Here is an 18,263-nt window from a genome sequence, read left to right as displayed (position 1 = left end):
ACACACACACACACACGTCAAAATCAGTATTTGAGTGATCCTGTGTTGCTAAACCCCTTGTGATGGCCCCTGGCCTGTTACCCACCTGAGTCTGGAACCAGTGGTCCAGGTCTTTCTGGTTCTTGGCGGCGACGGACTCGTAGTGCTCCCGGATCTCAGCGATGACCTTGGTGAGGTCTTGCTGAGGAACGGCGTCCACCTCCACATGGACCTGCCCGCTCATCTGGGCCCGCATGGCGACCAGCTCCTACAGCAGCACGCGAAAAGGAGAAAAGGAGTTTTGTTTTTCTTGGTCGGGACACTGATCACCTGATGCTTAGAAACTACTAGTCGCAGTCGTACCTGTAGGGAATTAAGAGTCTCCAATCCATCTGACTTTACTTTGGATAATGCTAATGATAATGCTAACTCAACACGGTATATGCCAAAGTGTTACCATTACGGTTTTCTCCAAGCTAAGTGTGGGGATGATGTGTAAGCTGTGGGCGGTGGTGTGATACAGACCTCCTGGTGGTTCTTCTTGAGGAAGACCAGCTCCTCCTTCAGGCCCTCGATCTGCATGGTCAGGTCCGACTTGGCCAGGTTCAGCTCGTCCAGGACTCTCCTCAGCCCGGCGATGTCGGCCTCCACCGACTGACGCATGGCCAGCTCGTTCTCGTACCTGCAGTCGAGTTGGGATTTAGTTTGGCTCGGGTGGTTCATGAGAGATTTGCAGAACAAAACTTTTTTTCTGTCCCATTATTCAATACGATTTGTAATTATACAAAGAAGAAAAAAGTTGTTGCAGATGCCACTCCCCAGACTATCCCTGTTACATAACTCATTCAAAACCACAGAACAGGAGATGACAGACACACTGGATGACGTTTCCACGACAAATACAGAATTATGCATGATGATCCAACGAAAGTGGTTTCTTCTTATTGCATGAATAGTTTCAGATGCCTTCCAAATGAAAGAAGTGTGTTGAATGGCACAAAGTAAACTAGATAATGTAGCTTTGTAAACATTAATATGTGACTTAACTTATTGGTTGAAGAAATGCTATGCATATGTTTGCAGAACAAAGAGACAGAACAAAGTGGTAGATGCTTAAATCCTTGCACACTAAACATGATGTGCATGAATGACTTGAACCTCTATACATCATAGTTATTATTATTTCATGCATTTTAAAGAGAAAAAAGCAGACATATATTTATTTCGACATGTATTTATTCAGTTGACCCTAGCCCTAAGCCATATTATGTTTTGGTGACATGAGAATATTTGAACTCACTTCATCCTGAAGTCCTCTGCAGCCAGCCTGGCGTTGTCGATGCTCAGATGGATGGAGCCGTTCACACGGAGAGCATCCTGAATCTGGAGACAGAGAGAGCAAGTGTTCAAAGTGTTTGAGCCTCACATGTGGTTTGTCTTTCCATGTCACAAACATTTGATCATTTGAGATAAGCTCTACCTCGCTCCTCAAGTCTGCATTCCCCTTTTTTTTCTCTGCCTAGCACTTCCCTGACATGTTCACCTCTGGGTGACGGGAATGCTGTGTGAGCCACATGCAGCAGGAGCGTTACCTTGGCTGTGATGTCAGAGATGGTGACGAAGAAGGCGGTGTAGTCCCTGGTGGCCGGGCCGACCCTGCTCTCCACGAACTGCCTGATCTTCAGCTCCAGCTCGGCGTTGGCCTTCTCCAGGGCGCGGACCTTGGCCAGGTAGGAGGCCAGGCGGTCGTTCAGGTTCTGCATGGTGAACTTCTCGTTGCCGATGACGCTGTCTTCGCCCCCGGACATGCTGTAGTTCATGGAGAAGTTTCCTCCAGCACCAAAGGCACCGCCGCCGCTCGCAGCACCAAAGCCGTAAGCCCGGGAGATGCGTGCCCCGGAGCCTCCTGCTTCGCCATACACACTGCCGGCCTTCGCATATCGCAGCCCGGCGCCACCAACAGACAAACGAGAGCCTCCTGACACGGAGCTACTCACCGATCTCCTGGTGGAGGACTGGTAGGACATGGTGGACATGATGGAGTGATGCTTTCTTTCAGCTGCGCCTGCAGGTGACAGAGAGAAGTGAGGAGCCGAGGGACTGACTTCGTTTTTAAACCATCTGAAGTCAAAGAGCTGTCAATCACTCAGCGAATACCACAATGCAGAATCAGGCAGGGTGCCAAGCTGTTTGGACTGCAAGAGAAACCACCTACAAACACACAGAGTTACCTTGTTTATCCGGGGTGTGGCGGTGTGCAGTCTAGGAGGAATGTGACCTTCACTCTACCCAGTTTCGTGACAGAGATGACATTTAAAACATGTATTCAAGGAAAGTCCTGCAGAGCCTTCAGGCCTTGTGTGATCTTTGGATTGCAATTACCCAGCATTCAATTCTATAAGGACAGCAGTCTCAACATGTGGAGAAGTGATAGCCAACATTTACTTTCACAGTCCGAAGCCTGAGTTCACTCAGTCAGACAGTCACAGAGAGCTTGCACAGTATTGCATTTCATTGTGCAGTGAATCATCTCTGAAATACCTGCATCTAAATCATAATTAGATGTTTATTCCAAGAGCAAATTTTGCAGTTTTAACCGATGCAGCTAAAATTAAGTGCATGTGTCAAGGGTTCAAAGGTAAGGGAACTCATTCAGCACTAATATGACTGTTTTGACACACATTCAGAAACACATGCTTAAACATTTAGTGTGTTGGTTGGATGCTATCCGTACATCCGAGTCTGAAAGAGGGTTTATCAAAAAGGTAAATCACAATACTTCATAACTCAGAGCATAAATTAAACTAGACTGAGCAGGGATTTCTGCTCCTCTGACCTAAAAATGTGACCCACATGAACGATGCAAATCCATGAAGTTTGTAACAGAGGTGATGTAAGGAAATCTGATTTATACACCCTTTTCCTGCGACCTAACTTGGCCTTGACGGTTGTGACTTGACAGGTTGGTGTGATTAAAGAAATACACACACACACACACACACACACACACAGCGCTCAGTTCTGCTCAGTTTGATTTACTGGAATACACTCGTGTTCTAGTTTATACGTGACAGTCATATACAGTGAATATTAATGCAGCAGAGTATAAAAAGATAGATGCTCATTTCATGGGTTTAATGGAAAAAAATATATTGAGATGTCATAAAAACTTTTTAGGTAGCTATGAATTGTAACTCTGTGTGTGTGTGTGTGTGTGTGTGTGTGTGTGTGTGTGTGTGTGGTCTCCTTTCTGTTTATTTTCCTGTTTTTCTGTCTCGTGCCTGCTCAGATTTCTGGAGGCATGAACGGCTCCTGGTCTCGGAGAGGACAGACGATAACTTGAACATCCTTCAGTCGCCGCAGCAGCCGCAGTGTGAGTGTTTTTGTTTCTCTGCAGGGGGCGTCGCTACGGAAGGGGGGTGGTTATGGTTCGGTCTGTCTAACCACCAGTTCAGACGGGCAGCAGCCTGGTGCCCTCGCCGGCCACTTTCATCTTCAGCTGAAAAAATCAATAACAATAAGCAGACGCTGGCACACAAAATAAATGTTGTTTATAGGTGGGTGTATTATCTTATATAACAATAAAAGTAGACAAGGCTCAGGTGTGTGTGTAACATTTAAAACATACTGTTGATGGTGTATAGTGTTTAAAATCCCACCTAAACCACACTCGTTAATTTTAAAAGTTGAAAGGTTCTGGCTCAAGCGGCCCCCCGTGTGATGTGTGAGGAGGCGGCTGAAAAGTGAAGTTTTGTGCAGCATTTAGTTGCAGCAGCTGTCAAGTCGAGTCGAGTCAAGATTCTTTCTTTGTATCCCCTGGGAGAAATTTGGTTTGGATGCAGGGTGCTGCTGCATGGACAATAAACACAGCCGCAAGACAGTAAATACACATGAGACAGTGAATACACATGAGAAAAAAAACAGTGCAATAGAAAAACTGTGCAAGGGCAATATACACAAAAAAAAAAAAACATACAGGAGCAATGTGCAAAAACGTTGGCTCATCCTGAGCTGTGCAAACTTGCAGTCAGTTTTTATTTCAGTATTTTCCTCATGACAGTGCACAGTGTGTATACACCGCTGCCTGCTACTGAAAGCATGTAAAAGAACAGAATTATGTATAAAATATGAACAGATAATGTGAGCTTCATACCTGAGCTCTGCCATGTGCAGTGGCTAACTCTGGGATTGTAGCACAGTCAGGACTTTTTTTTTTTTTTTTTTTAACAGTTTTGGACAGAGCTGCAGGTCTTTACTGTCCTGTAACCGTTTTGACCAGGTGACCTTACCTGCAGACTGAATCTCAGCTGTTTCTGTGGTATAAACATAACAGGTCGGACATCATGAAAATGACTCCATGGCTTAGAGCAAGTCAGTGCCTGCAGAACGATTTTAATAGCTTTGTTTACCGCTCTCACGCCATGCTGCAGGTTTTGCAAATTGAAGGGCTCATTCCAAAAAATGCTATAAATACGTTGCTACCAGAAAAATCACAGCTAGAGTCACATGGAAAAACAAATCTTTACACGACTGCTAACTTTTAAAGAAATCCATAGTTTGCTTTTCTCTCATGAGAGCAGGTGTTTGAAGTGGTGAGACCAAAACTCAAAACTGAATCCAGATATTTATTGCACGGCGGAGGCCTGGCCCGACCTGGACCTCCTGCTTTAATGCAGTCAGTGGCATTTGCTCCCAGTATCAGTTTTATTTTCTTGTACTAAATAATAAATGGTTGCCTATTTAAAACTTCTACTAAAACAGCTACCTTTGGCCCCCATTCATTAATTCCTGGCATGACGGTGAAAGTATCTCAGTGAGCAGCTCTCCCCGTTCCAAGCTTCGTCGAATCACACGCCCCGTTTAAAGCGCCGCGTCTTTCATCGACAAATCTCCTGCAAGCCGTTCACGCCCTGGACAATAAACAATCTCCCCGGAGCGAAGAATGTGGCTTTGACATCAAACGCCATGCCAGCCCTTCAGTGAAAGGGCCAATTAAACGACTGTTGGAGCCATCATGTGTTTGTGTTAAAACCCATAAATTCACAAACCAGTTTCTACGCCCTAACCTGACTTCTTCTTTTTTTTTTTTTTTTTTTTTTTTTTTTTAATATTTTTTCCACTGATCATTGGCTCTGTGAGAGTGCTACCGTTTGTTTTGCTTTGTTTTGTTTTGCTTGTTACAATGGCAGCAGTGTTGCAGAGCGATCTTATTCATGGCTCGCCTTGGCACCTGTCAGCACTCCTCCACCTCCGCAGGCCGAGCAGGTCTTTCTACAAACATCAGCAGCACCCGGGTCAAGTGGTAACTTAAGGTTAAGTTCCTTTCAGCTTTTTTTTTTTTTCTGGCTTGCCGGGGGTGACAGGTGCAAAGACAGCTGATGAATGAATGTGAATGAGTTCTATTATGAGATGAAATGCCGATCATCTGACAGAAAGTGACATCTGCACTCATGAGGTGATAAGATAACAATATATTAAAAATTAAAAACACATTTAAACATCAGAGAGTAGGTTGGTAGCCTAAGCGGTTAAAAAGGCAACTCTCTTACAGTATAAACTGGAGTTCCATTAATTCCGTCTTTCTCATTATTATTTTTTTCACAGGGTCTGCAGTGGAGGAGGTACACTATTCTCACTGCATTTAAAACAAAACAAAACAAAACAAAACTCTGGGTAGTGTAAGTTCATTATGTTCTGAGTAAATTCCCGTAGATTTTTCTTTTTAAGGACAAAATTAAACGCCGAAACTGTCAAAAAGGTAAAACAATTGTTTTTTTTTTTTTATTTTGTCCTTAAAAAGAAAAATCTACAGGAAAACAAAACTCTAGTTCCTTTTCATGAAATGCTGTATGCTTTAGATCAGGCTGCATGTTTTTGTCCAAATCCGACCCGAACCTGCGATTCTGCTTGTCCTCCATCGCTAGGTGACATTTACCACCTGCAATAGCCTACGTGTTGCCTTCAGCGTCGTCATGTAAACTCCAGCACCGTACAGGAAGTTGCCCAGAACACTATTATTTTATTTCACTAAAATAACGCGACTTGATTGAACCCAACATAATTTCTACATTTTTCTCCAAATCAGGTCCTGATGGGTATCCACACTCTGCTATGCAGGTTTTTGTGAGCACACGTCATTTCTACACCCGACCCAGGAAGTTAACACAGAAATAAAGCCCGCAGACGAGGTTCAGAGACAAAGTCGTGTGTGGAGCAGCATGACCTACCGTATTTCACCAATTAACTTGGACCCCGGGCGTTTAAAAGAACCAGGCGGCTATTCGCTGGAGGCCTTTATTTATTTTTGCACAGACCTGCACCAGGCCATTATCGTGATGACAGTTACTGTCCAACATATTTACAGTCGGTCGATTTAAGATTACTGTACACCTTTTTTTCTAACGTTAGCTAGCGCTCTTATTTTGACAGAAAACAAAAGTTATTGTGTGGCTAACTGTTTACTGCTGCAAAAATAAGGTGAGTAGCCTTATTTTGGGTTACCTCATTATGATGCAAATAATCGCCCCGGCGGTTATTCGGGTCGGCGTTTAATATGCAAAATGGGTGCAGACCCCAGGCGTTTATAAGAACCTGGCGGCTATTTGCGGCCAGGCGATTAATTGGTGAAATACGGTAAGTGACTTTGAACTTGGTTTGGTTGCCGGTTCCGACATTTCAGACACAGTTTTCCACCTCATAGTGTCTGCAGTTGACTTAGAGTCAGCCACAGGATGCATCCAGCAGCAGGAGTGTGCAGAGGTGAGAATAAAATTTCCCTGCTGCTGGGAGATAACAGGGGAGAATGAAACTTGTTCAAGCTAACAGGCAGCAGGAACCAGGCACACAGATAACAGCCACGTAAAACTGATGTAGAAAAGGAAAACTGAGAATATGAAAGTCACTGAACCATGAACCAGACGGAGAGCCGCGGCCACTCCTGCCAGCTGAGATCAAGACGATGGAGCTACGGCGATCACACGGGCCGACTGCAGAGCGGAAAATCTCCGTGTCCAACAAACCTCAGTGTCTGTCGGGACGTTTGGCCTCAGCAGCAGGACTCCATGGATCCGTCCTGTGAGGCTGCTGATCCCACGCAGTCCCTCACGAGGCCGGTGAGACCCTCAGCAGCGTGACGTGAACACCAGAGCCGACCGAAACGCTGTCTCTGACCAGGTGCAGCCCCTCGAGGCCACAGTCGACTCGCCTTTACATCGTGTTTTACACACTCACAACAGGAAGCACTCGACACCTCTTACAGGATGAGGCCATGACAGGTCCAAGCACCCCCAACCCCACTATTCAGCTCTCAAATAGAAAATCTCTTTATGCTCATTGGACGAGTACAACAAAATTAAATGCAATCCTTAAAGTGCAAGAAAAAAAAAAATGAAATAAATCATTTAGCAGCTTCTAAAAGCTTCCACACACAAAACATTAACACTCTTGAGGTATTGCACGATTCATATCAGTATCACATGTGAATATTTATAAGAAGTTTTTGCTGTGTTCAGTGTGTTTATGGCTCAGGCATAAAAACTGATCTTTAATCTGTTAGTCGGTGCTCTCGCTGTCCTGAAGCGTCTGCACAAGGCCAAGAGTTCAAAGAGAGAGAGAGAGAGAGAGAGAGTCTTTCCTGAGACAGCGGGACATGTGCAGATCCTCCAGGGAGGGGAGGGGGCAGCCGACTGTCTTTTGGGCCGTGGTGACAAACGTCTGGAGCCCCCTCCCGTTTTTGTGTGAGATGGTTGTTCCCGAGCGCTCTCAGGAAGTGCAGCTCTCGAGGTGCAACCAGATCAGGTACAGGCTCAAAAGCAGGTGTTCACCCAGAGGGCATTGTGGGTCAGTTCATTCAGGGCATCACAGCGAATGAAACGAAATCAACAGACATGGCAGATGATGAGGCATGTTATTACAAATGTGACTAAACTGTTTTGATGATAGTCAGGGACACCAGAGGAGACAAAGGTTTTGAGAAAGCGATTTTACATTGATCATCTGTCTCCAGTTTTAGTTGCTCTTTCATTGTTTCCTGATTGTTTTTCGTCTTTGCCTGTACCTTATCTTTACAGCGAGTGTGTTACACTCATGGAGGAAGAGAGGTGCTCTTTACAAAAAGCTTCTTATGTCCACAGGAGGTGGAAGCTGAGTTTACCCCAAAGGTGATGCACGTTGTCTGCCTCTGTCTCGCTCCGACCCTCCTCCACCCGCCTCACTGATGTTTCACTTTCACTCAAAATCGATTAACATTCAACATCAAAAGTTAGTGCACAGGTATCGTCTCTGGAGGCTTCCAGCAGCAGGACAGTGGCTTCAGATGATCCCCGTCGGCTGCTCTGTCCTGGGCTGCCTCTTTGGGTTGGGGTGGAGAAGGATGTTCACAGCATCAAAATCCGCAGGTAATGACACATCTGGATTCTCTCACGGTGAGGACGAGGGCGAGCAGCTCCGCCTTATTCATCTCCTGACTTCTTCCTAATTTTTAACCAGCAACAGCCAGCGACCATTATGGTGGCGTGGGACTGCAGGATTTTTGTGACCCACACTGAACCGTCACCAAGACTATTTTTTTGTCATTTCTGCTTTATTTGACAGTCACAGTTGAGATAGACAGAAAGGCAGGGAGAGAGAGGGGGGATGACGTGCAGCAAAGGACCTGAGGTCGGATTCGAACCCCAGTCACTGCGATTGAGATTGGGCCCTGATACATGATACGCGCTTTCCCTTCCTTTTCCACATAGTGGAAAGGGAAACACAAATCAAGCAAATAGACAAACAAACAAACAAACAAACAAAAATAATGACAAACAACAGCAATGACAACATCATATTACAATGAAAACGATAGTAAATGTAGAGAGCAACTAAGCAATATGGATCGATTGTGGGAAAAGGGAAGGGGGGGTGGGTGAATGAAAGTGAGAAAAGGAGAGAGAGAGGAGGGGGAGAGAGGGAGGGGGAGAAAGAAAAAGTGAGAGCGTTAATAATAATAATAATAATAATAATAATAATAATAATGATAATAGTAACAATACAACAATATATAGTAATAATGATAATAGTCTTGTTTGATAGTACACTGTGGCGGCGGTAGCGGCAGAGGCAGCCCCAATAACAGCAAAAATGGGTTAAAGAATTAGATATTTATATTAATTTATATCAATTTATATCTATTTGAGTTTATATCAATTAAAGTAAATTAATATGGCTATGGGGGGTGGAGCCAAACACACAGAGCCCAAGGAGGGGAGGATGATACACGCTCTTTACCGGTGAGCCTCCGGGGCGCCCCCAGGCCTGTTCTCCCTAACAAACCCACAGTGACTCCCCACAGGCCGAGCAGCTCATCTGACAGGACCGAGGCTCTGATCTGCTGCAGCAGCCGAACACTGAGGGACCAGGTGAGTCCACAAGGCTGGACCCGGTCTGACACCACATGGTTTCACCTTAACTGGGAACCATTAACACATCGAGGTGTGTTGTTCCTGGTGGGCCAGTGCCTTTTCTCTCAGGAACTCCCCTCGCAGGCCGCCTGCATCACCGACATTAGTGCTGAGGCAGGTGTGAGATATCGAGTGTATCGCTCCGAACGCTGAACCCTGTGGAACAGGTTGCGCACATTCCCGGCCAAATTGTCATTTCCCAAATTGCAGGTCTAGCTGTCAGTCAAATCGCGCAGCCGCTGCCAATGTACATATTACTGAACATATTACTGTGACTACAATATTCAAATCTCCTTCTCTGGTAAAAGCACTTTCAGCAGCGGTCTCGGTTGATGAACCACGATAACCTCCTCCTTGGCAGCCTCCTCAGCTCAGCCGTGACTCACCAGCTTATCTGCCTGGCCTGTTTTACTTCTGTTCTGCAGAACTGAGCTCTTATCAGCTGAGAACACCGACACGCCTGCTTCTCATCTGAGGGTCTGGATCTTATCTTTAGCTGGAACAACATCTTGTCTCTAGTTTTGTTAACACTGAAAATACCAGACTCCAAGGAACTGTATCAGCGCACATCATCAAGCTTAGATTTGATAAGCTGACTGATAAATAGTCATCGTCTTGGTAACGCAAAACACCGCGATGTGATTTTAGGGCTTTACCCATGACCTTTATGCTGTTTGTCAGAACAGGTATTGACTCCCAGTCAGGTCGACGTCCCAGTCCCAAAAAAACATCAGCACCAACGCAAACTCCTGCTGCCTGTATGAGCACATCTGAACAAACTTAACCCTTCTATTATGTTTGGGGCCAATTTGACCCCATTCAGTGTTTAACGTCTCTAAATAAACAACTAACATCATTTTTTGCTTCATATTTAATGAGTTTTCCTAATGTAATGGGTACTACCGGGTAAATATGAAATTCATATGATATGTTTTCAATGTCCTGTACACACTTTGTAACGCATCGGTTATAAATAACAAAAATCTGTACTTAGAAATAATATAAATTAAAACACCAAAAAATTTAGGTCAATCAGTGAGATTTATTGGTGATTTGCATATTTTTCCATAGTGGCGTAATAGGAATACTGGATTTATAAGTGGGGGGGTGGGTGAGGGGTTATGTTTTATTTAAAGGGATATTTAGGTCATCAACAAAGAAACATAAAGTACCTGACACATAAACTTTGGTAACAATTTTAGTTATAATAATTTTGTGGAGGTTTAAACTACTGGGGCCAAATTGAGCTCAAACATAAAAGATGTTAGTAAATCTGAACATAACAGGAGGGTTAAGACATTTTCTGTATTATTTTATTTTAGTTTAGTTATTTTTGTAAGTTCACAATATTGTTTCTGTTTTACTGTTATTCTAAAGTATAATGTTTTAATTTTTATTTCAGTTAACAATTTTTTTTTTTTTTCAGACCTAAATTTAGTTTTTAGTTTAGTTTTCATTAACTTCAATAACCTCGGTATGAACTTGAGGTTCATAGCTTTGAAGCAAGTGGTTCTTAGACATTGTCATGAGCTTGTTCACATAATAACCACATTCTGTTGATTTATGAGGCATCGAGCCATGAAGCTGCACGGTGTGTCGTTTCGAACCCTCAGGCTCTTGGGCGCTCTCCAGCTTCAGGTTTCACTCAACAAACCAAATGTCACTGTAACTAATGTCCCACAAACGAACAGCACCAACGGAAAAATCTCCCCACAGAGGGTGAAGGAACTCGCTTACATTACGAGAACACCAGGATGGACTTTGAAACAACTAAACTCAATAATGAGGCAGTTTTCAAAGTGGCCAGATCGTTGGTGCCCAAAGTGCAAAATTTTTAAATGTGGAATGCGGGAACAATCTGGGAAATCATGGCCGCTTACGTGAAACATCGCCAAGCTGCAGAGACAAAGAGGCACAACGTTAGCCACGCCGCAGCTCAGCGGCAGCAGGTGAACGATCGGACGGCTGCAAACCGTTGACCACAAAAATTAGTGCCGAATTAATTCAACATCCTTGTGACTCAGTCCCAACAAAAGACTGTATTCACTGAGCCGCAGAGCGCCGATGCTTACAACAACGTAAACATGCAAGAGCCGCATTCAAGGCGGCACGACGCGGCTGCTGTCTCTCTGCAGCCACCGAGAAAAACATGCAGTCACATCTGTTTGATTCTGGTTTGTTCAAGGATTCAAGGATTCAAGGATTCAAGGATTCATGGAACTTTATTGTCCGTGTTAGTGGTACGAAATTAGCACTCAGGTCCTGGTATAAGCCTAAATAAATAAATAAAGCAAGGTTAAAAAAAAGAAGTGTAAATATAAAAAACTAAGATATATAAGTATAAACAGTATATATGAATATAAACACTATGAATAAGTATAAAGAGTATGTATCACTATAAACAGTATATATGAACAAATATAAACAGCCTATATAAATATAAATATAAACATAAACAGTATATGTATGTAATAAATATAAACAGCTTATATAAAAATAAAGTATAAAAAGTATATATATAATAAATATAAAGAAATACATAAACAGCCTATATAAATATAAACAGTATATATATAATATAAACAGTGTATATGAATAGAAAGTGGACCAAGTGACAGAACCCGACGCCTGGTACTGGGATTCAGGAGCTGTTAGATTGTTACACACTGTGGACCAAATGTGACTCAGCTTGGGCAGTCACCGTATCAGATGTTCACTCGATGATTATCATGGCCAGAAGAATTCACAAACAAACAAACAATGCTATCAAATGCATCTTTAACGTTGTTTATTTTGTGTTTTGTCTCTTTTTTGTCAACTGAATTACACTCAAGCTACATATAAGTGTAGGAGGATGGAGAGAGTTGGCTCTGTGTTATTGACGTTGTGAACATGATATCAGTATTTCATTTTTCATATATCGTCTATACTATTATCACAACTTCAGATGGTTTTAGGTTTGGTGAGAGCCAAAGACTGTGGATCGAAGGTGCGAACACCAAACCTGTTCCCTCGTGACGTCTTCAGACTCCCGGTAAGCAGTGCTGCTTATTGTTTATTGTTTATTGTTTATTTGGATCCACATCAGCTGTTACAACACAGCAGCTACTCTCGCTGGGGTCCACATTGAAGACATACTGTATACACATGTTTTTGCATAAGTACATTTACATTACCCAACCACAGAACAAGGCAGAACAAATAACTAAATATCACAGATTCTTCACTCCATTTTAGGTACGCAATATTCATATTTTGCCCACTGGTTATGCCATTTCATCCCCCTCTGTTTGCTGTGTGACTATAAATAGCAGCCAGACCTGGGTGGGCTGTTTGTTTTGGGCCACTTGAGCGTCAGCCGGTTTGGGCCTGTTTGGCCTCAGCCTTGCATGTATGCATACATCTGCTGCATTAAATGATGCCTTTGCAATATGAGCAATGCATGACACACCATGCTGCATTATGAGCTCTTTTTTTTTTTTTTTTTTTTTTTTTTTTACCGCTCTTGACTTGGCCTCACAATGTAGCTATTAAATCCTCGTCACACCCGTAATCACCGTGGAGAATGCTCTGTGTGGTATGGTTGGTATCATGAAGTAAAAGTGTAAACGTTTCTCTTTTGTTCTTCATGGACGCTGATGACAGATATATTGCTGCTCTGTAATGTTCACTGTCAGGCCAGCCTGTTCTCATAGAAAGCGATAAATGGCATGAAACTGCTTTTCCTGTCTGACACCTCCAGGGAGTTTACCTCTTAAAGTTTACCAGCAAATTTTAAAAATGTTTTACCCAGCAACTACATAATTACAGAAGAAAAATAATCTCCTATTCCATTTTTCAGCTGCTGTGCAAACTTCCCATCCCTGGACCGGTTGCAGATGTTACAATATTCACACTGCAGATGGAAGTATGCATGATTTAAACCGCAATGTTGTCTCATCCCATCAGTAATAAGCCACTTGGAGTCACAGGGTTTTTCTTCACGGTGCACATTTATTTACATTTATTTACATTTACGAGCTCCATTATGCAGGAGGGAAGCAGACCTGCATGCAGCTTGTATTTGAATGCTCAAATCAGACCGTGTAACTTTGCACCAATGCAGCTTTTGTTATCTAGTGTGCTCTTGGAGGGAGGATGAGACACAACGAAGGACCAAAAGAAAAACAAGGAGGTGCATGAATTTAGTCCAAAAAAAAAAAAAAAAAAAGTGCAGGAAGGCTATGCAGATATGGGCAGCTGAACATTGAGGAGTTATCAAATAAAGTGAAATTGATATGAGCAGCAATTTGAAATGTGAGTGTGTGAATGCAGCCTCCTCTACGTGGGTGAGGTTGAATGTAGTTAACAGATTTCCAGCAGCTTTCCGGATGCCTGCGTCTGAAGTAAGACAGACACACACACAGACAGACAGTTGTCAGGTGGCTGTAATGAAAGCAGGAGTGATTTTGCTCCAGTTTCTTTAGAAGTCTGTGGCTGCATCACTCCATCTTCACCGGCCCGTCCAGGTGCAGAGGCGAGGAGCCCCTGGGCTTTCCTCCGGCGCACAGGCATGGAGCCGAGGCCCCACGGGAACGTCAAGGTACAAAAATCACAAAAAAAAAGTCAGGAGAATGCCAACCGGTTTCGATTCACAATGGTTCACGGTGGTTCTCAAACTTTTTTCCAATAATTTACCCCCTTTGAAATAGTTTTTCAGCAAAAGGTGCAAAAATAAATAATAATAATAATAATAAAAAAAAAGGTAAAAAAAAAAAAAAAAAATCCTGTAAAAGAGGTCCAACCCAACCCAGGTTTTCTTGATTTTTGACTTGTCTTTGCGGACATAGTGAACAAACACACATTTAAACCACAAACACACACATCCGACACCTTCAGGAAACCCCAGTATAAAATGTGGTTTATCAAACTTGCATTTACATTTTTTTATTGGTCTCATTATAGCATAGGCTGCTTATATAAGGAATTATGCATGACTGATATGCATTCTCCCATGTGAGAACCACTGCCTTAACTCATAAAGGCATTTTAACCACATCCCTGGCTGTGAGGGTGCCCAGGGGCTCCTAGCATCGACCTACAGTTCACTACTTCACAACTTTATTTTTTCCTTTTGGTCCTTCAAGGTATTTATCCAGTCATGCCTGGATACACCGCACCCTCTCCAGCCTATTATCATACAATATTAGGCTGTTTAACTCAAAATTCATAGCAGAAACAGTAACTTTAACTGGTCATTTAGGGGCAAATGTTCATGGGGAAGAAACTTCACAGCAGCAGAGCCTTCTTATTATGTTGGGAGCTAGACTAGTGAAAGCAAGTGCAGAACACAAGAGGCAAGGAGACAGAACTGAGGTTAAAAAGTGTTTATTCCAGGGAATGGAGAGATGGAGTGAGGAGACGGAGCTGAGCTGGGCTGAGGGAGGCCGGGGCGTCAAGCTGAGCAGAGCTGAGAGGAGGGCAAAGCGGGATCCAGGGAAGACGAGGACAAGGCAAGACGGGGCAGCCGGGAGCAGGCGGGACTGCAGGGACGACAAACAAAGATGAGGATATGGGAGCAGGGCTCCAAACGGGGCTGCAATCTTGCATCTTTTGCAACATCCTGCAAAATCAGGAATGGCTTGAAGCGCAGCAGAAACTACGATCTGTCAGCTGAGTGCACGCAGTCGACTGATTACAGAAGAGTTGCTGCCGGCAGGTGTTGACCTGAGTCTAGCACACCTGTCTTCACTCACACACACACACACACACACACAGCCTGAGAGACAGGTTAGACAGGAGCTGAGACAGACACTGTAATAGATACCAGTCAACCATGAATGTCAGTCTAGCCGGTGCACACACTATCACACACACTATCACACACACTATCCGGGTGGAAATTAAAGAAAGAAACCAGTTTCTGCGAGACTGGTTTGTTGTTCAACTTACCCATTAAAGTGATGAGATCAGGTAACATAGCATAGATACCAAAATATCATTCACAGGTTCCCAGGAGATCTAAGGCAAACAAATTGGCAAGCAAATGCTGAGCAACAGTACGAGCCATGCTAACACATTAGTATATCACTGGGTGATATCAGACAGTTGGCACTACCTGCAGAAAATGAGAATTTGTTGTTTATTTTATGGATAAAAGTGCTGGTCCACCTCCACATCACACCTGCAGGAGCTTCTCTGAGCTCCATCCTAAATCCAGTGGCATTAATGTGGAGTTGGTCGTTTGCAGCAGAACAGCTTCCACTCTTCTGGGAGGCTTTCTGCCAGATGTTGGAGTGTCTGTGGGAGTTTCTGCCAGATGTTGGAGTGTCTGTGGGAGTTTCTGCCCATTCAATCAGAAGAGCCTTTGTGAGCTCAGACTCTGATGTTGGACCAGAGGGCCCGGCTCCCAGTCTCCATTCTAGTTGATCCCAAAGGTGTTGGATGGGGTTGAGGTCGGGGCTCTGTGTGGGCCGCTCAAGTTCTTCCACACCAAACTCAGCCGGCCACGCCTTTATGGAGCTGCTCTGTGCACTGGGCTCAGTCATGCTGGGACAGGAAAGGGCCTTCCCGACCCCTTTAAAAGCATGTAGTGTGCAGCGTGTTCTCTCCTCCTTTTCTAACTGCATGGAAAAGATGCCAGCTAACACAGTTACTGTTTGGAAAAAGAAGCTCAGTCACTTTTACTGCCAGGACATTTGACATGAGACACTTTGGACTTTTACTGCAGGAGGTTTTTTACTGCACTACTTCTACTTCTACTGCAGTCACATACCAGCAGAGGAACAGTACTTCTACTTCTACTGCAGTCACATACCAGCAGAGGAACAGTACTTCTACTTGTACTGCAGTCTGATACCAGCAGAGGAACAGTACTTCTACTTCTACTGCAGTCACATACCAGCAGAGGAACAGTACTTCTACTTCTACTGCAGTCACATACCAGCAGAGGAACAGTACTTCTAGAGGAGTAGCAGGTTCTTGTTCTCTTTCCACTGCTGCTATTTCTTTGTCTTTAGCTGAGTGGCCACCTGAACTGTGTTTTTCCGGGAAGTGGCCAAGGCATGAAGAGTGTGAGTGTCAGGAGCTTTTATCAACACACTTGAGGGCGCACTTGGCACAAAAAAAAAAAAAAAAAAAAAAAAAAAAAAAATGGTTCCAGCTCCCCACACAGCAGTTACTGGTGTTTATGACCCAGTTATGATGTAAAGAGGACACATTTTCTAAATGAACATGTGACTTTGTCCAGACGTTATCCAGTCTGAGCATTGAAACAACAGGGTCAGCCACAGTCATTAAGAAATATATGAATAAACAGCACATGAAGATGTAAATAAATATGCAAATAATTAGATCACACCCAGTTGATATTGGTCGTACTGCCCATTAATGGATGCTACAATAAACCAATGTAACATTTGCATACACAGCAATATTTCCATGCAGGCCATCCCTCCTGATGAAGTGCGGGAGGGGAAGTGGTGTTAGCAAAAATGCTCAATAAGTGTGGATTAGGTTGAGATTTTTTTTTCTTTTTTTGAAGTGGGACTGTGATCCACGCTCACTCATGCACACACACACACACACACACAGACACACACGCTGCTGACCACAGGCGTGGGCGCTGAGACGAAGCCGGTGTACTGGGCGCATGAACACATGTTTATTCACATGAAAAAAAAAAAAAAGGTCCTAAAATAAACCCGGCTGAATGTCACTGATTTCACTGACCAGCCAGCCAGTGCTCATAGGTCCACTTCAAAAAATATTTCCAAAAGGTAGCTTGTGTACTTGAAAGCAGAGCATGTTAGGTTGGGAAAACCTCCAACGGGTCTTAATCAAGATGGAAATTATCTATTCAGAATCTTGAGAACCATTTACAAAAGGGTGGAAAACAACTAAACACCCAAATCTAACAAAATGGAAAATTATGATTAAAGAAGTTGAACTTATGGAAAAAAAATAACCCACAAAGTAAGGAATATGGAAGATGTGTTTGAGAAAAGGTGGATTTTGGATGACTGTAAGTTATAACCACATCATCAAAAGGAATCAGAAGGTCAATATTATTTTATAATATATTTTTTATATATTTAATATTGTCACGCTATTGACACTCCCTGCAAGTGGTGTGTACTGTAAACTGTGTATATGCATGGGTAGACCTACTGTGTGTATTTTGATGGGTATGTATACATGGATGCATGCGTATATATGAATTGAAGGCACAAAATATCAGCAGTATCCAATGAATTCGTCACATCTTTCATCATCTTTTGTGGCTGTTTTTTTTTTTTTTTTTTTGGTATTGGATTTTGAGCAATTTTGTTTTGTTTTTCTGTTTTGTATTGTTTGTAATATTTAGAGTCTGCTGTGGCTGCTGGTTAGAAACGTCCGGCAGTTTTCTGTCCTGGCTGAGCCCACTATCGCAGCAAAACCCCTGAACACTTGCACGCTGGCATTTACAGTCACAGAAAATATTCACACACATGTGGCCTTCATTTAAACTCACAGAGAGGATTTATAAACACACAAGTGGACATGTGAATGAATGGAACCGAAGGTGCAAACTTGAAAAAAAAAAACAAAATCCACAGATTATTTTAGTACTTGTCTTTTTTTGAGTACAAAATAAAGTGCAATTGTGTGTAAATGCAAACATCCAACCAATATCTCAGGTCTTTTTTTTTTTTTTGCAATAATAATTTTGAAGATATGTCTGGCAGATCAAGGTAGAGAATTGAAGGACGACAATTGGAATGATTTTATTCTGCTATCCTTGATGACCAATCAGGTGTAACTGTATTTTATTAGATGGTTATTGAAATAAACTTAACAGTGAAATGTATGACCAAAGTAGTTGAA

At 43.1% G+C, this 18,263-nt stretch overlaps 1 protein-coding gene across 2 annotated transcripts in view; it reads right to left on the bottom strand.

Moving 5' to 3' along the window:
• Positions 1–2,066, bottom strand: part of LOC115363835 (keratin, type I cytoskeletal 13-like) — a 38,089-nt gene extending 36,023 nt beyond the window's left edge. Inside the window, exons 1-4 of one of the 2 annotated variants that reach the window (XM_030058161.1) lie at positions 1,572–2,066; positions 1,280–1,362; positions 505–661; positions 86–247 (exon numbers count right to left, since the gene is read on the bottom strand). In XM_030058161.1, coding sequence (XP_029914021.1) covers positions 86–247; positions 505–661; positions 1,280–1,362; positions 1,572–2,015 — 846 coding nt within the window. In that variant the 5' untranslated portion in view covers positions 2,016–2,066. The remainder of the gene's footprint in view (positions 1–85; positions 248–504; positions 662–1,279; positions 1,363–1,571) is intronic. The other variant, XM_030058162.1, reaches the window with a different exon arrangement.
• Between the last annotated feature and the right edge of the window lie 16,197 nt (positions 2,067–18,263).

The sequence above is a fragment of the Myripristis murdjan genome, chromosome 8 (assembly GCF_902150065.1).
Source record: "Myripristis murdjan chromosome 8, fMyrMur1.1, whole genome shotgun sequence".
NCBI lineage: Eukaryota > Metazoa > Chordata > Actinopteri > Holocentriformes > Holocentridae > Myripristis > Myripristis murdjan.
This window is presented reverse-complemented; position numbering and strand designations above follow the sequence as displayed.